The following is a 22,444-nucleotide window of genomic DNA, read 5'->3' as shown; positions in this document are numbered from 1 at the left end:
CAGCTGAGGTAAGATATCTTTGTTATCTTACAGAATAAAGTGAAAGTTCTGTTTTAAAGTTTTATTTAATCAGTATTCATTTATTTAAGAAGTAGGCTTTATTAAGTTTTATATGCATTAAAAATTTGAGTATATGCTATGTACCAGACACTGAGTAAGCACTTTATAAATGTTGTTGCACTTAATCCATGGGAAAAATTCACACAAAAAGAGTAGGTATTATAATCACTATGCTGCAGGTAGGGCACTGTGTTAGATACTAGAGGCACAAAGACTTTAGGACATGTCCTTACGCTGAGTTAGCTGTCAGTAGTCTAGCTGGGAAGACAAGAAGAGACCAGTGCCCTTCAGTGTGGATAGAAGCCGAGAGAATTACCAGACACCTAGAGAAGGTGACTGTGGAACAGGGGAAGTCTCCACTTTCTCTTGAAGGATAAAAGGCAGTTACACAAAGTAAACAAGATGGAGAGAATGGTTAGGCCAGGGGAGCACAGTAGTTTAGCACCAGTTTTTTTTTGTTTGTTTTTTTTTTACAGGGACAGAGAGAGAATCAGAGAGAGGGATAGACAGGGACAGACAGACAAGAACGGAGAGAGATGAGAAGCATCAATCATCAGTTTTTCGTTGCAACACCCTAGTTGTTCATTGATTGCTCTCTCATATGTGCCTTGACCACGGGCCTTCAGTAGACTAAGTAACTCCTTGCTCAAGCCAGCGACCCTGGGTCCAAGCTGGTGAGCTTTTTGCTCAAGCCAGATGAGCCTGCGCTCAAGCTGACGACCTCGGGGTCTTGAACCCGGGTCCTCTGCATCCCAGTCCGACGTTCTGTCCACTGCACCACCACCTGGTCAAGCAGCACCAGTTTTTTAATGATAATGAGGACCTCAGTGATCATAAACATGAATAGTTACTATATTTTACACATTTTAAAGAATGGTATTTCATTTTTAAACTTCCATGAGCTGATGTGTTAAAAAACTATCAGTTTTTGCCCTGGCCAGGTAGCTCAATTGGTTAGCATCATTCCAATATGCCAAGGTTATGGGTTTGATCCCCGGCCAGAGCACATACAAGAATCAATTAAGGCCCTGGCCGGTTGGCTTGGCGGTGGAGTGTCGGCCTGGCGTGCGGGGGACCCGGGTTCGATTCCCAGCCAGGGCACATAGGAGAAGCGCCCATTTGCTTCTCCACCCCCCCTTCCTCTCTGTCTCTCTCTTCCCCTCCCGCAGCCGAGGCTCCATTGGAGTAAAGATGGCCCGAGCACTGAGGATGGCTCCTTGGCTTCTGCCCCAGGCGCTAGAGTGGCTCTGGTCACGGCAGAGCTTTGCCCCTGGTGGGCAGAGCTTCGCCCCTGGTGGGCGTGCCGGGTGGATCCTGGTCAGGCGCATGCGGGAGTCTGTCTGACTGTCTCTCCCCGTTTCCAGCTTCAGAAAAAAAATACAAAAAAAAAAAAAAATTTAAAAAAAAAAAGAAAAAGAATCAATTAATGAATGCATAAATAAGTGGAACAACAAATCAATGTTCCTCTCCCTCTCTCCCTTCCTCTCTCTCTGAAATCAATAAATAAAAAATTTCTAATGAAAAAAACTGTCAGTTTCTTAAAACTAATCTACCTTACATTTAACATAATATGGAATAATATCAACAGGAATGTGACATTATATATATTTTTAAATATTTATTTATTTTTACAGAGACAGAGAGTCAGAGAGAGGGGTAGATAGGGACAGATAGTAATGGAGAAAGATGAGAAGCATCAATCATTAGTTTTTCGTTGCGACACCTTAGTTGTTCATTGATTGCTTTCTCATATGTGCCTTGACCGGGGGCCTTCAGCAAACCGAGTAACCCCTTGCTCGAGCCAGTGACCTTGGGTCCAAGCTGGTGAGCTTTGCTCAAACCAGATGAGCCTGCGCTCAAGCTGGAGACCTCAGGGTCTCACACCTGGGTCCTCCGCATCCCAGTCCAATGTTCTATCCACTGCACCACCACCTGGTCAGGCGACATTATATTTTTTTAAGTCTGGCTTTCTTCATCCCAAAATGTCAATTTCCAGAATTAACAATAGAAAAAAATAAAGTTTGACATTTAGTCATTTTTAAGCTATTTGTACTTTTTTAACATGAAGAAATAAATAATTTTTGGTAAATGAGAGATTTTCCCCCCCTCCATATTCACTTCTCTACCTTAGTCCTTTCTTGTCATCCAGAAGTAACATTAAATATGGGTATGATGGAGAGTAAATTTCAGATGTTTGCCCAGTATTTTGTATAGTCGTGTGACCTGGTCATTGAATTTATTTTCTCTTTTAAAATGTGTCCATGATTCAGAGGGCTGATTTTCTTTCTGTTTAATGCTTCCGCAACCCAGGACAACAGTTAGCAGCCATCACTGCCTGGGACTCCTCAGCCTCCAATCTTACTGCTCATATTACTCTAGTCACCCCGTTTGGTGGGTAATAGGCTGTTCTTCCTCTTCTTGTATAGCTTTTATTTAAGAAGTGGTTTATAAAAGTGTGCTCCATGTGCATGTTGCTTTGCTTCGTGTAAGTTGTTACATGACATTTGATTACTTGCATTTAAGTTCATAATCCAGTAGAAGATAGTGAGGTGAGCCTGACTTTTGAGTGTTGATGTGTGTCCTGAATTTTGAAAGTAAGAGTGATTAATAAACAGATCTACAGCTTTGTGGAGAGATGATTGTTTATATTTCTGTCTTTAAGTAGGTCAGCTTACACTCAGAGTGAAGTTGAAAGACTTGTTCCTATAGAGCATTTTGCTTTATGTCTGTACTTTTGATTATTTTGCACTAAAATAGAATTTCTAGCTACTATTCTGGTTGTATTGAATTTTATTAACTTCTGAAAGGAAATTGAAACTTATCACAGTAGACTAAAACTAATAGAGAAATTATTACCAACTATTAAATCTTTCAGAAGTTCTTGTAAGATCTATAAAATGGATTATTTTAGAAAAAAAGTTTTAGGTAGGGAAAAAACACCCGAAATAATTAGATTTTCTGTTAATTTAGAATATTTCTAATAAGCAGAAAGAGAATCTCTCTTCCATCTTTGGAAAGAGGTTAACACATTTCAGGAAAAAGAATGTGTTTTCAAAAACTGATTCTGGTTTTGCCAACAGTTGCCTAATGAATGTATATTACTTTATATGGCTATCAGATTTCTATATGGAATTTTCTCATGCTTATGAGTTATTAGTGTGGGAGACCTGTGGCACTTAAGTCATTTTATAAGAGAAATAGTTGAAGATGTCTTGAACAGATAAGAAATAAGGTAATGCTTTTCTTGTCATCCCAAGTGCGAAGTTGATTGGGCCGTGTTTGCTGCTCTGCTGGTGTGGGCCTCTGTTTGTCACCCCTGTCAGGTGGACATGGATATTTGTTTCTGATGATCAGTTTTGAAGGAGAGTCTGTATTAGTCATCAGTAGAGTAACTGGGAAGAGAAAGGGTTTTTTTTTATATTCTCACCACTTTTGTGCATGCGCAAATGTTCTAGATTAATAGAAAATATTTATTTTTGTACTTAGTGTGCCATTTTCTTTATTTTATCTCTTTCTCCAAATTGTCTTATTTAAATTCTTTTGATAGCAACTCGGAGCAGAAGCCGCACCAATGTGCTAATGGACTTACATATGGACCATGAAGGACCTTCGCAAGAAACCATCCAGGAGGTGCAGCCAGTAGAAGTGTTGGTCATTTCCTTAGGGACAGGTCCCCAGCTTACTCCAGGGATGATGTCAGAAAATGAGGTATGAATGTATTGTTACATTTAACTTAGAGCCATCGATGTTTAGAAATTTGGATTCTATTCTTATTAATGGTCACTTAAGTCTATAAATCAAAATGCATTAAAATGAATATTTTTCACTATCTATCTTTAGTGGGCCTACCATGACACATCATCAAATGCTGAACTTTCTGCGAACAGTCCTAGAAGCCCTTCACATTAGTACATCTGTGGCGCTGTAGTTGGTGACCAGGCCCACACCAAAGGAAAATTTCTAAAGGTAGAAGAGACAGGAAGCCAGGGATTGTATGGAAACTGAAGAGACTTTTCTAGTGACTTGTAGGAAGTGTTTTATGGTTTTTTTCTTTCTAATTATAAACCAGTGATATTCCTGTTTTAAAGAGCCAACTATTCTGTAGAAATACTTTTTTCTTTTTGGCCAGTTAGGGAGAAATGGAAGAGATAACTGTGAAAAGAAAACTAAAAACATAAAGTATTTTGATGAAATGGGATCAGGGGTATGGAATCAGTTTTCAGATGTTTGTAAATAAGAGCTTGGGACCAGGGGCAAAAGGAAAGAAGAAATTTTGACTCTAAAGGTAGGAGTCTCTCCTCTTTGTGACCTTCCGAAAAAGAAGCAACATCTTATATTCAGCAATGACTGCTTACTATTCAAGGAGACCTAGTCCTGGCCTGGGGATAGGGGACTGGGTACAGTGGTTGATAAAGTGCTGATGGTGGTTGGCTACAGCATCACTTGTAACAAAGAGGTCTGCCACACTCCTGAACTCTGTTCCTCTGTACACACACAGAAATGAATGAGGTGGCAGGAACTTTCAGAATCAACTTTTTAGAAACTCTGGAGTATAATAAAAAATATATAATAACCAGAGAATCATTGCTGAGGGAGAAAACCGCTGAATGTCAGTCAGAGAGCTCTGTGGCATTTATCATACCATGTAACCTGTCCCCAGTCCCCAGGTCAGTGACAGCTTGAAGGCAGCAGTCTGCATTCCTGTGCAGGGAAGGGGCTTCCGGTGATGTGATCCCTTTGCTCTCATTAATTCATACCACTCTCTCGACCTTTAGATGGATTTTGCCTGAAGATACTGCATATCACTTAGTATGAGTTTAAAGGTCTGAGTTGTCTTAAATATACAAAATATAAAAAAAAATTTTTTTTTTTTACAGAGACAGAGTCAGAGAGAGGGACAGATAGGGACAGACAGGAAGGGAGAGAGATGAGAAGCATTAATTCTTTGTTGTGGCACCTTAGTTGTTCATTGGTTGCTTTCTCATGTGTGCCTTGACTGGGGGGCTCCAGCTGAGCCAGTGACCTCTTGCTCAAGCCAGAGAATTTTGGGCTCAAGCCAGTGATCATGGATTCATGTCTATGATCCCACTTTCAAGCCAGTGACCCCACACTCAAGCTGGTGAATCCGTGCTCAAGCCAGATGAGCCCACGCTCAAGCTGGCAACCTCAGGGTTTCAAACCTGAGTCCTCCACATCCCAGTCTGATGCTCTATCTACTGCGCCACCGCCTGGTCCAGCCAGAATGTAAAATTTTTTTTTTTTTTTTTTTTTTTTTTACAGAGGTAGAGATAGACAGGGACAGACAGACAGGAACGGAGAGAGATGAGAAGCATCAATCATTAGTTTTTCGTTGCGTGTTGCGACTTCTTAGCTGTTCATTGATTGCTTTCTCACATGTGCCCTGACCGCGGGCCTTCAGCAGACCAAGCAACCCCCTGCTGGAGCCAGCGACCTTGGGTCCAAGCTGGTGGGCTTTCCGCTCAAACCAGATGAGCCCGCGCTCAAGCTGGCGACCCCGGGGTCTCGAACCTGGGTCCTTCCGCATCCCAGTCCGACGCTCCATCCACTGCGCCACCACCTGGTCAGGCCAGAATGTAAAATTTTTATGTCTACATTTAATTTCAAGCAAATGGAAAAAAATCTATTTTTAAATTATTTTTTAATACTATTACATGAGTAAATATATAGAGCCATTAAAAAATCCTTTAATTTACTCATTTAACTGCAGGGACAAAACAGCATCTAAAGGTGTTTTGTTTGTCTGTATTTTGTTTATTAAGTGGGAGGTGGGGAGGCAGAGAGACAGACTCCTGCATGTGCCCCAACCAGGATCCACCTGGCAAGCCCTCTATGGGGCAGTGCTTTGCCCATCTGAGGTGTTGCTCTGTTGTTTGACAACCAAGCTATTTTAATGCCTGCAGTGAGGCCAGGGAGCCATCCTCAGCTCTCAGGGCCAACTTGCTTGAACCGTTTGAGCCATGGCTGCAGGAGGAGAAGGGGGGGAGGTGTGGAGAAGCAGAGGTCCTATGTGTCCTGACTGGGAATTGAACCTGGGACTTCCACATGCTGGGCCAACGCTCTACTACTGAGCCAACTGTCTGGGGTCATGGGTTGTTTTTTTCTGTCTTGTTTTGTTTTGTGGCCTGCTGCTCCAAAACATTCTGAGTATTGTGACCTGATTGCCTGTTCAAGCTTTGGTACTGAGGGCGATGGAAGGGCATAGGTTCAGTTCTTCCAACTGATACATACACTTTCTTGTTGGTGTGCTTGAGAGCTTGATCAGAACCCGGTAGATTGGTTTCTAGTTAAAAATGATAATTTAAGATGAAAAAGAACTTAAGTATGCTTTTGCTGTGGTTTGTTTTTGTTCAGTTGTGACAAACCAATGGCATTTTATATTTTAGGTCCTAAATATGCAACTTTCGGATGGAGGACAAGGAGATGTCCCTGTCGATGAAAACAAACTCCACGGTAAACCTGATAAAACCTTGCGCTTTTCCCTCTGCAGTGATAATCTGGAAGGAATATCTGAAGGTGAAGGGTTACTTCATTCAAGGAGTTGTGTGATTCAAGTATATTTTGTTTTGTGTTCTTTAAAGGAGCCATATAAATTATAATTATACCATCTGTGCCCCTGACTGAGGAGAGTAATGAAGTTTTCCTCTAATGATCTTAAACAGTTGGCTGCAAGATTGTTTCTTGAATAAAATTAAGATTGCAAGAAAAAAAAATTTGTTTTAAAGCTTACAAAAGACCTTTGGTCCTGTAAAGTGGAGAAGATATAAGTCTTCACTGAGAATTGAATAATGCCAAGTTTTGTTTCTCTAACATTGATATACACCAAAGCTTATAGAGCTCCTTTAGAGTAATATGCATGTCTAAATGGGAAAAAATGGACTCTAGTATTTCAGGATGTTGTGTGTACTTGTAACATTCTATAAATTCACACACACCTTTCAGGAAGCAGGAAGATACAGAGGAATAAAAAAATTTAAAGGCAAGATTATGATGTGAGACTGTCATTCTATATTCCAGGATAAGCTTTTTTTTTTTTTTTTTTGCATTTTTCCGAAGCTGGAAACGGGGAGAGACAGTCAGACAGACTCCCGCATGCGCCCGACCGGGATCCACCCTCTGCCCACCAGGGGACGATGCTCTGCCCCTCCGGGGGTTGCTCTGCCGTGACCAGAGCCACTCTAGCGCCTGGGGCAGAGGCCAAGGAGCCATCCCCAGCGCCCGGGCCATCCTTGCTCCAATGGAGCCTTGGCTGCAGGAGGGGAAGAGAGAGACAGAGAGGAAGGAGGGTGGGGTGGGGTGGAGAAGCAAAGGGGCGCTTCTCCTATGTGCCCTGGCCGGGAATCGAACCCAGGTCCCCTGCACGCCAGGCCGACGCTCTACCGCTGAGCCAACCGGCCAGGGCCAGGATAAGCTTTTTTAGTGAAAAAGTTAAAGTTTACTAACATTTTAAAATATAAAATGCAATAACTTTTCCTTTAATTTTTCAAAATATAAGTAATGTATGTTCATTTTAGAAAATGCTGAAAAGAAATTGAATTATCAATAATCTTTATTCTGTTAATTAACAGTTATCATTTTGGTTTATTTATAGCAAGATTAGGTGTATGCTATTTTGTAACCTTTTTTTGTTTAACAATGTAACAGTAACATTTCCCTTGGTAATTTAACATTCTTAAATAACATGGTTTTTAATGGCTGTTTTCTTTCATAATTTATTTAAACATTCATCTATGATTAAACATGTAGATTGCTTCCATTTTCTACTTGTAAGAAACCCTGAAACAAACAACCTTGGACGTATTTTTGTATTATTCCTTAGGAGAATTTCATAGAAGCGTATTGCTGGCCTTAGAGGCATATATATTTCTATGGTATAAATGCAATATTAAAAGCACTTTAATTAGTCTTTAGTCCCTTATCAAAGCGTGAAAAACTGTGTAATGTATCGTGACTGTTTAAGCGCACTCACAGTGGAAACATTTCTCTAGGTCCTTCAAATCGCTCCAATTCAGTGTCCTCTCTAGACCTGGAAGGGGAATCTGTATCGGAACTTGGAGCAGGACCTTCTGGGAGTAATGGAGTTGAAGTTCTGCAACTCTTGGAGCATGAGCAAGGTAAGGTGAAGTTGAACATGATTGCTCAGGTAGCAAAGAAGTTACCTGGTTGCAAGTTGAACAGTGTATTTCCTTGTAAGTTGGCTGTGTTCAATAAGAATAAATTTAAGTTGATTATATAATGACGAATAAACTTGAATTTATTCCTAGTTCTTTGAGTTCTAAAGATTAGTGTTTAGTTGGTAAGTGAATAGTTTAGATTTAAATTACATAGAATAATTAAAACGAATTGCTTGAATTCCATAACATCTGGTATTTCAATTCTGTAATAGTAAAATTTTAAGAGATAAAGATAAAAGCTCAGGGCTCAAGTAAAGTAGAATAGGGAGAGAATGGTACACTGATGATTAAAAGTGTCATAAGGGTGCTTTGGCGGTTCCCAGGGAGAGACACAGAGGTTGAAAGTGCAGGGAAAGCTTATTGGAAGAAAGTACCAGCCTGAGAGCCTGGCAGGCGTTGCGTTGGCAGGAACTGGAGTAGGGCGTTGTTGGTAAAGGAACAGTGTGAGCAAGACCGAGAGGCGGGGAACCACAGAATGTCCCCAGGACTACCAGGTAGGGGACAGCACGAGGGAAGGACCGAAAGACAGCGGGGTCCTAGTTGTGCTTTAGGAAGATTAGTTTGAAAAGGGCCTTTGGATTTGTTTATTTCAAGATCACTGGTGGCCTTCAGAGGAGTGTTGAGAGCACGTGGCCTCACCTGGGTTTGAGGCAGTGCTTCTTAGACTTTAGGGCGCATTAAAATTACCTGAGGAGTTTTTAAAAAGCCTCTTTCCACGTCTCATTTCTAGAAATCCTGACTCAGGCATGCTAGAGAGGAAAAGAGTATTGTCAGGTGCGGTATGTGTGGCTTAAATAACAGAAATGGTATTATTTCATTAGATCAATTTGTCATTTTATCAATTAGGGTTAAATTTTCTGCAAATAACAGAGAAAACTAAAAAAAATATATATGAGCTTGAGACGGAAGTTGAAAGACTCACTTTCTTAAGCCCTCTAGGTCATTCTGATGTGGGTGGTTGGCAGTCTGCATTTGTGAACACTAGATAAGACATGCAGTGGGGCAGATTGCAGACTGCATCTCAGTCAAGGCAAGAGAGAAACCTCTAGAACTAAGGGGGTGTATCTAGTCAAACATAAAATATTTTTTTAGTATGAGTTTACAGTTAAATCATTGCCACAATGTTATGTAACAAACCACCTGAAAACTTAGTGACTTAAAACAATAACATAGTTTTGTTCTCAAGTCTTGTGGGTCAGCTGGATGGTCCCTCTAATTTGGTCTAGGCTCACTCACGCATCTGTGGCCACTCACGCATCTGCGGTCACCAGTGGTTGAGTAAGGAGCGCTGCTGATCTTAGCTGGGGATCAGTTGCTCTGTGGGGAGCTGGCTGGTCTAGAATGACTTTGCTTTGCTCCAGTGTGGTCCCTCACCCTCCAGCTGGCTCGCTGAAGCATGTTCTCGTGAGAGAAGGAAGGGTGAAAGAGAGCTCAGGCGTTCGTAATGTCTCCTGAGGTCTGGCTCCTGCTGGAACACTTCCCTCCTTACCCTTTGGCCAAAGCAAGTAACAAGCTTGTGCAGATTCAGGGAGAGGGGAATGTGTCCTAGTGCACGGTCAGACTCACACTGCCGGGACTGTGGGTCCCGGGGGACAGCTGCACCTGGGCCCCAGTCACTCTACCAGAGAGGGAGTCCATACACTGAGCTCAGTTCAGTGAGGGAAAGACTACAGCATTGGGGGTAATTCAGGGTTTACTTGGTACTATGCTCTCAGGGTTAATTATAAAATACGCAAAATGAAATTCAAAGGCATAAAGTTGTTCAAATTTGATGAAGAAATCATAGCTGTGCTACCATTTTTTAAGTGCTTGCTTTTGTTTTTGATAGCCACAACACAAGATAATCTCGATGATAAGCTGAGGAAGTTTGAAATTCGTGACATGATGGGACTGACAGATGACAGGGATATATCAGAAACAGTGAGTGAGACCTGGAGTACAGATGTCTTGGGAAGTGATTTTGACCCTAACATTGATGAAGATCGCTTGCAGGAAATTGCAGGTAACTGGTATTTAATGTCTCGGGAAGATTGCTGTTTAGTCAGTCAGTCCATCCACTGCCCTCCGTGGGCAGGAGCTCAGTGCTCGGACGGGCAGGGTGTATATGTTAGCAGTAGCTGGGCCACTGAGATGACTCCACGTAACAAGGCATTTATGTGTTCTTTCTGTCTCTCTCTTTTTTATATGTTTATTTTATTGATTTGAGAGAGAGAAAGAAGTAGGAACATCAATCTGTCCCAGAATGTGCCCTGACCGGGGATCGAACTGACAACCTCTATGCTTCGGGACGATGCTCTAACCAACTGAGCTCTCAGCCAGGGCTTTTTTCTTTACTTAAATATAGGTTTGTTTCCCCTGTCTACATGTGACTGACAGAGTATGCCATAAAACCTTTCAGCATAATATGAGATTTAGAGTCTCTGAAAATTGAATTTATTTCTGGAAGGACTAATTCAGTTCCAAAAAGTAACTAGCTTTCTCTTTTTCTTTTTTTTATATCAAGTTAATTGGTGTACAGTTTACAAACATTAAAATTTACTCTTTTTAGGATACTGTTCTGTGAGTTCTGAAAGATTCATATAGTCTTGTAACCACCATCTTCATTTTCTTTTTAAATCATGGAACATGTCAAACAAACTCAAGAAACAGTGTAATGAACTCCGTGTGCCCATCACTCAGCTTCTACGTATACATGGCATGTACACGTGGCCAGTTGGCTTCATCTCTTCTCCCACCCAATACCCTTTATTTCCTTTCCCCATTATATTTAAGCAAGTTCTAGACATTATTTTATTTGTCATTATGTCATGACATATCTTTTTTTTTTTTTTTTTTTTTTTACAGAGGCAGAGATAGACAGGGACAGACAGACAGGAACAGAGAGAGATGAGAAGCATCAATCATCAGTTTCTCGTTGCGACTTCTTAGTTGTTCATTGATTGCTTTCTCACACGTGCCTTGACCGCGGGCCTTCAGCAGACCGAGTAACCCCCTGCTGGAGCCAGGGGCCTTGGGTCCAAGCTGGCGAGCTCTTTGCTCAAGCCAGATGAGCCCGTGCGCGACCTCTGGGGTCTCGAACCTGGGTACTTCCGCATCCCAGTCCGACGCTCTATCCACTGCGCCACCGCCTGGTCAGGCATGACATATCTTTAAAAGGTAGCTTTTACCAGTAAACATTCTGAACGTTTTTTTATGCACTGGAGTAGAATGTTCTTTTATTAGATTCAACCAGAAGTAGTGGAGCATTTTTTTTGTGAGAGAGAGAGGAAGGGAAGGAGATGAGAAGCATCAACTCGTAGTTATGTTACTTTAGTTGTTTGTTTATTTATTTATTTTTATATATTTTTTTTTTCTTTTTTTTTTTTTTCTGAAGCTGGAAACAGGGAGAGACAGTCAGACAGACTCCCGCACGCGCCCGACCGGGATCCACCCGGCACGCCCACCAGGGGCGAAGCTCTGCCCACCAGGGGGTGATGCTCTGCCCATCCTGGGCGACGCCATGTTGAGACCAGAGCCACTCTAGCGCCTGAGGCAGAGGCCACAGAGCCATCCCCAGCGCCCGGGCCATCTTTGCTCCAATGGAGCCTCGGCTGCGGGAGGGGAAGAGAGAGACAGAGAGGAAAGCGCGGCGGAGGGGTGGAGAAGCAAATGGGCGCTTCTCCTGTGTGCCCTGGCCGGGAATCAAACCCGGGTCCTCCGCACGCTAGGCCGACGCTCTACCGCTGAGCCAACCGGCCAGGGCTTAGTTGTTTATTGATTGCTTCTCATACGTGCCTTGACTGGAGGGGGAGGGCTCCAGCCAAGACAGTGACCCATTGCTCAAGCCAGTGACCGTGGTATCATATCAGTGATCCCACACTCAAGCCACACCAGTGACCTTGGGGTTTCAAACCTGGGACCTCGGCGTCCCAGGTTGATGCTCTGTCCACTGCGCCACCACTGTTAAGGCCCTTCTGAACCTGAGTATTTTTAACACAGGTGTACAATAATGTTCAATCCTTTCTGTTTGTATTTCTAAGTAGTGTAAATAGATTTCTTAATTGGTTTTTGCATTACTCTGTTCCAGATGCTCAAGTGTTTAGTGTTTCTCCTGGCAGGATGCCCTGCTGGAGCAGTAGCTGTATTTGCAGTTGAATGAGTGTCACAGAGGCGATGTGTATTTTCCTGCAAACTTTTTTATTGCTCTGAATATGTGGCTAAAATGCCAGAAGAAAATATATTCGGCCAATATAATGTTATGTGGTCAAATGTCTGTTTAAGTGTTTTTACTCCTTGTAGAACTATAAATTTTAGAGAGATATTAGGGACATACACATAAAATTTGCCAAAAAACCAAGATGAAAGCTAGTGAAATGGAGAGTCCAAGGTGAACAGGAGGCAATGGATGGAAAAGAGCTCGTGTCATTGTACCAAGTGGGAAATTTGATTTTGCAGTGCTATTATTGATTGAAATTACTCTTACCTTGGCTTCTTTCTTGTGGACAGAGTGGAGAGATTTTTGTTAGCTTAGCGTTTGGCTTTTCTCCACTCTCACTGCTCTTTCCATCAGGATCTTTGTTAACCCTTTGCTCCCCACTGGTTATACAGGTGCAGCAGCAGAGAACATGTTAGGCAGTTTACTGTGCCTGCCAGGCTCAGGGTCAGTGCTTCTTGACCCCTGCACTGGTTCTACCATATCAGAGACAACAAGCGAAGCTTGGAGTGTAGAGGTTTTGCCAAGTGACTCAGGTTAGTATGCGGTCATTATTTGCATTTTGATTTGCCCAGAAGTTTTAAATGTGAGGTATTTTAACTTCTGTATTATGGACATTTTGTCAGATATACATTTAACAAGTGTGAGGAATCATACTGCTAAGAACTTCAAGTGGAAAATTAGTTCAGAGCATTTTCTATTCGAGAAAAAATGCAATGTTGGATGGCATAGGCTAAGATGGAAAGAGCTTTCTGACTGTGCTCAGTTATTTTGGAAGCAACTGTTAGTCACTGTGTGGGACATTGCATCCAGTGTCTCCTACCAACTCATCATAAAATAAGAACCTGAGTGGTTGTATGCCTGGTAAGCATGTTTAGATTTATCCCAGGGGAGAACTTGGCTCTTGAAAAGATATCTAATGTGTTTTTTAAATGCACCAAAACTGAGACACTGGAGTACTGAGAATTATTTTGTGCAGAAGTATTATAAATGTACATAAAGTGTTTTGTACTTTTTCTTATTATTGCATTTCTACTTTTTTTTCTGATAATGAAGATAAATCTCTGCCTTCAACTATAAATGTCAACTACCAGAATGCAAATAGAATTAACTGTATGTCTGAATTACATTCTGTCTGATCTAGTTGGCTCAAGAATAACCTGGTATGTGTTGTGTAATGTTAACGCATTCAGACACACTAACCTTGACATAAGGAGACAGTAGGATTAGCTCACTATCTGTTGAGCATCCATAGTTGCTTTCTAGAAAGTGGTTTGATTTAATGCTAAGTTCTTCCATATTTTCTTGTTCAGTTTACTTTGCTAACCAGGAGTACACTCTGTGAGATTAGTGACCTGGAAGCAGTTTTCATCTTTGCACAATGACTGGCTTAGAGTAGGATGAAAATCACAACCGTGACTTTTTTTAACACGTGATCTAACTTACTTTGCCAACTGGCCCAGACTTAGAAATCTATTTACACTGATTCCGTTCATGCCCTGTAGCTCTCATCGTCTGGATCACAAGCTGAAACTGGCATGCTAACAGAATCCCTAATGTGATACCTCCCGTCTTCTCTCTAGAGGCCCCAGACCTAAAGCAGGAGGAGCGGCTACAGGAACTCGAGAGCTGTTCTGGACTGGGTAGCACGTCTGATGATACGGATGTCAGGGAGGTCAGTTCCCGTCCCAGCACACCAGGCCTCAGTGTTGTGTCGGGTATGTCTGTCTTGTTTTAAGGAATAAGGATTTCAAGGTGTGTTCCGACCTCCCCATTTATAAATTTGATAGAAAAGAAATATGTTTTATTTAAGACCTGAGTCATTTCCAGGAAACAAAATTATTTCTATGTGACCTTTTATCTGTGAGAATTCAATGTGTGGCTTTTATAGAATAGAGCCTGTTGAAGTAACTGGCAAACAGTCTGTATGTGTTCCCTCTAGAACTACCTGTTCTTGGTAGCCTCTACTACTATATTTAGATATCATGTGATAATTCTGGTTATATTTGTACAAATCAAGGTAAATGTATTTAAGGAACAGTATACTAAAGGATATAATGCCAAACAAGTCACATGTATAGAACCAGGACCCAAAAAATTTGAGAATATTTACATTTCTCCAAATCTTGTATACTTTTTGTGTGATTATTTTGTTGTTCTTGCTGTTTATTTTTTGCCTTTTTTTTTTTTTTTTAAGGCATAAGTGCAACCTCTGAAGATATTCCCAATAAGATTGAAGACCTGAGATCGGAGTGCAGCTCTGACTTTGGGGGTAAAGATTCTGTCACGAGTCCTGACATGGATGAAGTAACTCATGGTAAGAAGGGGAAGTGAGGATGACCTTTTTTTTTTTTTTTTCATTTTTCTGAAGCTGGAAACGGGGAGAGACAGTCAGACTCCCGCATGCGCCCGACCGGGATCCACCCGGCACGCCCACCAGGGGCGACGCTCTGCCCACCAGGGGGCGATGCTCTGCCCATCCTGGGTGTCGCCATGTTGCGACCAGAGCCACTCTAGCGCCTGGGGCAGAGGCCACAGAGCCATCCCCAGCGCCCGGGCCATCTTTGCTCCAATGGAGCCTCGGCTGCGGGAGGGGAAGAGAGAGACAGAGAGGAAAGCGCGGCGGAGGGGTGGAGAAGCAAATGGGCGCTTCTCCTGTGTGCCCTGGCCGGGAATCGAACCCGGGGAGGATGACCTTTAAAATAATCACATTCCTGGAGAAGCGAGCAGTCATACACATTGCCGGTGATAACAGCTATTGTTATAGCACTTGGAGGCATAATTTGGTAATACGTATCTAAGGCCTTAAAAGTGTAGATACTAACTTTGGTCCAGTTAGTCCATTTTAGGAATCAATCATAAGGAAAAAGTTCCATGTATGGAGAAAGTCTTATGCACAAAGATATTCTTTATACCATTAATATTCTACCCCCCAAAACAATTTAGAAATAACCTAATCATTAAAAATATAATGACTAGCCTGACCTGTGGTGGTGCAGCGGATAAAGCGTTGACCTGGAACACTGAGGTCACTGGTTCAAAACCCCGCTTGCCCGATCAAGGCACATATGAGAAGCAACTACTACAGTTTGATACTTCCTGTTCCTCCCCTCCTTTCTTTCTCTCTCACCTCTCTTTAAAATCAATAAATAAAATCTTCAAAAATAAGAATATGTATATATATAATGGATGAATGAATTTTGATATTACCACTTATTAGAAATTTATGTAGTTATTTTTAAAGCTTAAAAGAATATGAAATAACTTTGAGATATACCTAGAATATAATGGAAATTTTATTTTAAACAATTTTATATATAAGATAAAAAGCAAGAGTGCTGGAAAGGAATGCCAAACTGCTAGAAGTGGTTTTATATTTTGAGGGCTGTTATATACATGTTGCATTTTTGTTTGTTCTAAACCAAGGTTTCTTCTCATCCTTAGTACTGTTGACATTTGGGGTCAGGTACTTTTTTGTTGTGGGGACCTGTCCTGTGCATTGTAGGGTATTTAGCAGCATCTTTGGCTTCTGCCAGGAGCAACGCCCCCCCCCCCCAGTTGTAACAACCAAAAATGTCTCCAGACATTGCCACATGATCCCTTGGGGGCAGCATAGCCTGGTTGAGAACCACTGTTCTAAACTTGTAGCTTTCAGACTGTAGTCTTCATGGACTACTGAGAGTCCTTAAGACCCTTGGGGTGCAGGGAGTATAAGACTAAACTGTCTCCATAATAATGAAAAGCCATGGTCCTTCTCACTGTGTTGACATTGGCACGACGGTGCACAAGCCGAGGTGCATGAGTGTGCTGGGGCCTTGGCATGCAGCAGGCCGCATACAAGCTGCGCTCGCAGTCACTGCGTTCTCTCCCAGTACAAAAAAAAGAAAAAAAATGTTCTGAGTGTCTGGTGAAGCAGTAAAAATTATTTAATTACATCTCAACCCTTGAATACCCATCTAATATTCTATGTGTAGAAATAAGAAGTACCCTTAATGCATTTTTAATGCATTCTGAAATATGAAATGTCTCAAGGAAAAGCACCTATGTGATTGTGATACAGTTGTAAGCTTAACTACCTGTTTTTTTTCTTGTTTGTTTGTTTTTCTTGAACCACCATTTTTACTTGAAGGAATGACTAACAGACAAACTGTTGTTATTCACATTTGGGTATTTGGCAGACGTTTCTTTTTTTTTTTCTTTTTGTATTTTTTCAGAAGTTAGAAGCGTAGAGGCAGAGAGACAGACTTCCACATGTGCCTGACCGGGATCCACCCGGCATGCCCACCAGGGGTGATGCTCTGCCCATCTGGGGTATTGCTCCTTTGTGGCTGGTGCCATTCTAGCGCCTGAGGCGGATGGAGGCCATGGAGCCGTCCTCAGTGCCTGGGCCAAGTTTGCTCCAGTGGAGCCTTGGCTGCAGGAGGGGAAGAAAGAGATAAAGAGGAAGGAGAAGGGGAAGGGTGGAGAAGCAGATGGGCGCTTCTCCTGTGTTCCCTGACTGGGAATCGAACCCGGGACTTCCACACACTGGCCCAATGCTCTACTCCTGAGCCAACCAGCCAGGGCCTGGCAGACATTTCTTGAAAATGAACAGAATGAGCCTGTCACTTCCAGGAAAACAACGGACAGAGTAGAGTTTGTTGCCAATAATAACAGCCAGGCTTTCGGATTAAAAAGAATAAAGCTCCACCTTTATGACCTTAACAGTTTCCCACTATTTAAAGACTTTTCTGATGAAACTGGTGGTGATAATGATAATGTAATTTTTTTATTTCATATGTTGAAATGTGTCAACATTTAGAAAATTTGTGTATCTAATTGAACTCGTATTTTCCAGATGATCAGTGCATGATATTGCAAAAGCATGGATGGGGAAGAGATCCATTTTAAAGTGCAAGGCAGTCCAATTAATTTTAATGTAACAGAGTACAAAAAGTTCATTGATTTGGTTTCAGATTCCACATTGTAGCTAACCTTTAAAAAACTACATGTCGAGAGTTGGTGTAGTACCAAAGAGGATGTCTACAGTTACTAAGGTTATATTAAAATAGTGTGGTCCTGCCAGACCTGTGGTGGTGCAGTGGATAGAGCTTTGACCTGGAATGCTGAAGTTGCTGGTTCGAAACCCTGGGCTTGCCTGGTCAAGGCACATACGACAGTTAATTAGTGAACAACTGAAGTGAGGCAGCTGTGGGAATTCTTCTCATTCCACGCCCCTCTCTCTCCTCTCTCTGTAAAATCAGTAAATAAAATCTTAAAATAGTATGGTCCCTTTCCAACTACCCCGCTCACAAAAATTAGGGAATATTTTATAGCTTCATACTCATTTTGAAATATCCCGTTTTTTGTTTATTTGTTTGTTTTTACAGACAGGGAGAGTCAGAGAGAGGGATATACAGATAGGAACAGAGAGAGATGAGAAGCATCAATCATCAGTTTTTCGTTGCGACACCTTAGTTGTTCATTGATTGCTTTCTCATATGTGCCTTGACGGCGGGCCTTCAGCAGACCGAGTAACCCCTTGCTTGAGCCAGCGACCTTGGGCTCAAGCTGTGAGCTTTTTGCTCAAGCCAGATGAGCCCACGCTCAAGCTGGCGACCTCGGGGTCTCGAACCTGGGTCTTCCGCATCCCAGTCTGACGCTCTACCCACTGCGCCTGGTCAGGCGAAATATCCCCTGTTTTGTGAGCAGTATACATACGTAAGGCCAGGTTTTCTTTATATTCTTCAACCAAAATGACATATTGCAACTGACTCAAAACTGAAGCAGATATGAGAGGCCAGCTCTGTTCTGTTTGGCCATACAGTAAAGGAATTTGTAAAGGTGTCAAACACTGTCACTCTTCTTATTTTTTATTTTGGAAAATATAGTTATTTTTCTTTATAAAGGGTTATTTGCATTGCCATTTGATGGGTATAGTGTTTAACTGGAATAATATATATTTCTTTTCAGTTTTAATTTCTAATGTGGGAAATAAAAATCAATCAGTAATTTAAAAAACTTTAAAGGTGTTCTAAGATCAAAATTTGAGAACTGATATTCTAAGGTATCTTTCATAATGATGCACTGTTTCTGTAATTTTTAAAGGAAAGGTAAATATAAGCTATAGAACAAAAGGAACAAAGCAAAAGACATAATGCTATCATAATAAAAAAATAGCTCATACTCAAAAAGTCTAGAGTAACAATTTTTATATACTGGAAAGTGTTAGCTTCTGCACGCTTACGTATTTTAATATTTCTGATTTTGACTATTTAGACATATGCTTAGAGGAATCATCTTTTACTGTGTAGCTCAAAATAGTGTACTTCAGAAGTTCAAGTTTGTTTCATGGTGTAACAGTAATATTTCTTTTAATATAAGTTCATTATAAATTGTCATGTGCTGAGAGAGCAGTGTTAGAATTTCAGGTTTTACAACTAGATTATACTCCTTCTGGAGGTAGTGTTGCCCTGTTTTTGTAGGCAGAAACTGAGGCTCAGGGAAGTTGTGACAGTCTGAACATTTTGATGACTTACGTCTTCTGGCTCTCTGATTTTTGCGTTAACTATGATACAATTCGGCCACTAGAAGTAACAGGCCTATGGCTGCTAGACCACTTAAATGTAATCAAAATCCATGTATAGAGAAAAAAATGTAAAATGAATTAGGAGTAATCAGAATTTGATCTTTATTAGAGTCTTTTTTTCCTGATATGCCTCTCAAGTTATAATTGATGGATAAAAGTTTGAAAACTTGGGACAAACATCAGAAGCCTTGTCTCTGTGTTGGAGCTCCCGCTGAGTGATGCGTTCTGACTTGCTCTCCATTTGCCTGTCTTGTCGTAGGTGCCCACCAGCTGACCTCTCCCCCTTCTCAGTCAGAGTCTCTGCTTGCCATGTTCGACCCACTGTCTTCACATGAAGGTAAACTAGTCAAATGAACTTTTTAAAAATCGAGGTATAATTGGCATGTGGCATTATATTACAACATTGATTTAATATTTGTATATATTGTGAAATGATCATCAAGTGAGCTCTTTGACTCTTGTCTTATCACGGACAGAACAACATACCCAAAGCCCCTTGTTAGTTAGTGCCTTGGTTGGATCAGTTGTGTCTCAGTTACAAACTTTCTTCCTGGGTTCCAGGGGCTTCTGCTGTGGTGAGGCCGAAGGTTCACTACGCCAGGCCGTCGCATCCACCGCCAGACCCCCCAATCCTGGAAGGCGCTGTGGGTGGAAACGAGGCCAGGCTGCCGAACTTCGGCTCCCATGTTCTAACTCCAGCCGAAATGGAGGCGTTCAAGCAAAGGCATTCCTATCCTGAGAGACTGGTTCGCAGCAGGAGCTCTGACATAGTGTCTTCTGTCCGGAGACCCATGAGTGACCCCAGCTGGAACCGACGCCCGGGGAATGAGGAGCGAGAGCTCCCTCCGGCCGCAGCCATTGGTGCTACTTCTTTGGTGGCTGCACCTCACTCGTCATCTTCGTCCCCGAGTAAGGACTCCTCGAGAGGAGAGGTATGGGATACAGGCCACATTGGGGAATTTGCTAATTGTGGTCAGCTTTAATGTTCTGTCTGCCCAATTCTCCTGCTCTCTGAAATTAACACGGGTATATACATCTAGGATAAAGGCTGGAAAGTAGTCATAATTGAAGATGACTGGTCAGCCCAGGATGTCCACAACCATAATCCATAGGATACCTATGGCACTTTGGTTTTGCAGTAATGTAACGTGCATTTTTATAACACTTTTAACTTCCTCCAAGTAATTTTATATCAAATTTCATTTAAACCTCACAGTTTTCTTCTGAGATGGTTAGCTATTATTTTTTTCCCAACATGTATTATTTTTTATTTTGAAACAATTACAGAGTTACAAAGGAGGTGGAAACAGATAAAAACACCTCCCCCCAACCATGTGAGAGTGAGTTGCGATCTGACACTCCATATATAGTTTCCTACAGACATGCTCCCTCCCCTACACATAGTCCAGCCATCAACATCAGGAATTCAGCACTGACACATTGCTATATCTGATTCTCATACCCACTTTATATGTCCCCAGCTGTCCCATGACAGTCTTTTTTTGTGTCAGAGTCAGAGAGAGGGACAGATAGGGACAGACAGACAGGAATAGAGAAAGATGAGAAACATCAATTCTTCATTGCAGTTCCGTAGTTGTTCATTGATTGCTTTCTCATATGTGCCTTGACTAGGGGTCTACAGCAGACCGAATGATCCCTTGCTCGAGCCAGCGACCTTGGGCTCAAGCTGGTGAACCCTGCTCAAACCAGATGAGCCCACACTCAAGCTGGCGACCTCGGGGTCTCGAACCTGGGTCCTCCACGTCCCAGTCCAGTGCTCTATCCACTGCGCCACCGCCTGGCCAGGCCCAGTGACAGTCTTTATGAAGGATCTCATGCAGCATCACACCTTATAATTAGTTGTCATGTTATCTTAGTCTCAGTCCAGAACATTTCCTCAGTTTTTCCTTGATTTTCAAAACCTTCATGCTCTTCAAAATTACGGGTCAGTTTTTAGAATTTGGATGTTTTCCCATGCCTAGTGTCAGGTCATTCATCTTTGCAGGAATGTCACTAATGTGACAGTAGGTTCCTTTACCCACAGCAGCTAGCACACAGTTTTTTGTTTATTTTTTATTTTTTTGTATTTTTTTGTATTTTTCCGAAGCTGGAAACGGGGAGAGACAGACTCCCACATGTGCCCGACCGGGATCCACCCGGCACGCCCACCAGGGGGCGATGCTCTGCTCCTCTAGGGCATCACTCTGTCGCGACCAGAGCCACTCTAGCGCCTGGGGCAGAGGCCAAGGAGCCATCCCCAGCGCCCGGGCCATCCATGCTCCAATGGAGCCCCGCTGTGGGAGGGGAAGAGAGAGACAGAGAGGAAGGAGATGGGGAGGGGTGGAGAAGCAGATGGGCGCTTCTCCTGTGTGCCTGGCCGGGAATCGAACCTGGGACTTCTGCACGCCAGGCCGACGCTCTACCACTGAGCCAGCCGGCCAGGGCCTAGCACACAGTTTTGATTTGTCTCATGCCTGTGGTCTGCCAGGCCTCCCCACTATAAAGTTACTCCCGTCTCCTTTGTAATCAATAAGTGTTTTGTGGGGGAGAGGGTACTTTGAAATATGTAAATATCCTGTTCATCAATTTTTTTTTTTTTTTTTTTTTTTTTTTTTGTATTTTTTTAAAGGTGGAAACGGGGAGAGACAGTCAGACAGACTCCCGCATGCGCCCGACCGGGATCCACCCGGCACGCCCACCAGGGGCAATGCTCTGCCCACCAGGGGGCGATGCTCTGCCCCTCTGGGGCATCACTCTGCCCCTCCGGGGCGTCACTCTGCCGCTACCAGAGCCACTCTAGCGCCTGGGGCAGAGGCCAAGGAGCCATCCCCAGCGCCCGGGCCATCTTTGCTCCAGTGGAGCCTCCGCTGCGAGAGGGGAAGAGAGAGACAGAGAGGAAGGGGGGGGTGGAGAAGCAAATGGGCGCTTCTCCTATGTGCCCTGGCCGGGAATCAAACCCGGGTCCCCCACACGCCACGCCGATGCTCTACTGATGAGCCAACCGGCCAGGGCCAATTTTTTTTTTGATAGAGTCAGAGAGAGGGACAGATAGTGACAGACAAGAAGGGAGAGAGATGACAAGCATCAATTATTTGTTGCGGCACCTTAGTTGTACATTGATTGCTTTCTCATCTGTGCCTTGACCAGGGGGGCTATAGCACAGCAAGTGACCCCTTGCTCAAGCTTGTGACCTTGGGCTTCAAGCGAGCAACCTTTGGGCTCAAGCTTATATTGTACTGTGTCTGCCCTAGTCCTGGATCAGCCATTTCTCCAAGGAACTTTTGTTCCTTTTAATAGAAAATGGTTTTTAGAAACCAGGATCTGAATACTAGGTGTGCTCTTTGTTGTAGGGCTGTTGCTACTCCTGGGATATCTCAGTAAGCAGAGCCAAAGGGAGAGAAAGAGAGATTACATGTGCATATATACACTTTT

General features: G+C 42.6%; 1 protein-coding gene across 10 annotated transcripts in view; it reads left to right on the top strand.

The window, feature by feature from the left end:
• GAPVD1 (GTPase activating protein and VPS9 domains 1) overlaps positions 1-22,444 on the top strand; it is an 81,118-nt gene that overhangs the window by 40,637 nt on the left and 18,037 nt on the right. For 4 of the 10 annotated variants that reach the window (XM_066256214.1, XM_066256218.1, XM_066256213.1 and 1 more), the window contains 10 exons: positions 2,371-2,451; positions 3,608-3,768; positions 6,465-6,594; positions 8,067-8,192; positions 10,081-10,254; positions 12,840-12,980; positions 14,028-14,162; positions 14,642-14,761; positions 19,272-19,349; positions 19,574-19,944. In XM_066256214.1, coding sequence (XP_066112311.1) covers positions 2,371-2,451; positions 3,608-3,768; positions 6,465-6,594; positions 8,067-8,192; positions 10,081-10,254; positions 12,840-12,980; positions 14,028-14,162; positions 14,642-14,761; positions 19,272-19,349; positions 19,574-19,944 — 1,517 coding nt within the window. The remainder of the gene's footprint in view (positions 1-2,370; positions 2,452-3,607; positions 3,769-6,464; positions 6,595-8,066; positions 8,193-10,080; positions 10,255-12,839; positions 12,981-14,027; positions 14,163-14,641; positions 14,762-19,271; positions 19,350-19,573; positions 19,945-22,444) is intronic. The other 6 variants (XM_066256222.1, XM_066256220.1, XM_066256221.1 and 3 more) reach the window with 4 other exon arrangements.

This window comes from Saccopteryx bilineata, chromosome 2 (genome assembly GCF_036850765.1).
Source record: "Saccopteryx bilineata isolate mSacBil1 chromosome 2, mSacBil1_pri_phased_curated, whole genome shotgun sequence".
Classification (NCBI taxonomy): domain Eukaryota; kingdom Metazoa; phylum Chordata; class Mammalia; order Chiroptera; family Emballonuridae; genus Saccopteryx; species Saccopteryx bilineata.
This window is presented reverse-complemented; position numbering and strand designations above follow the sequence as displayed.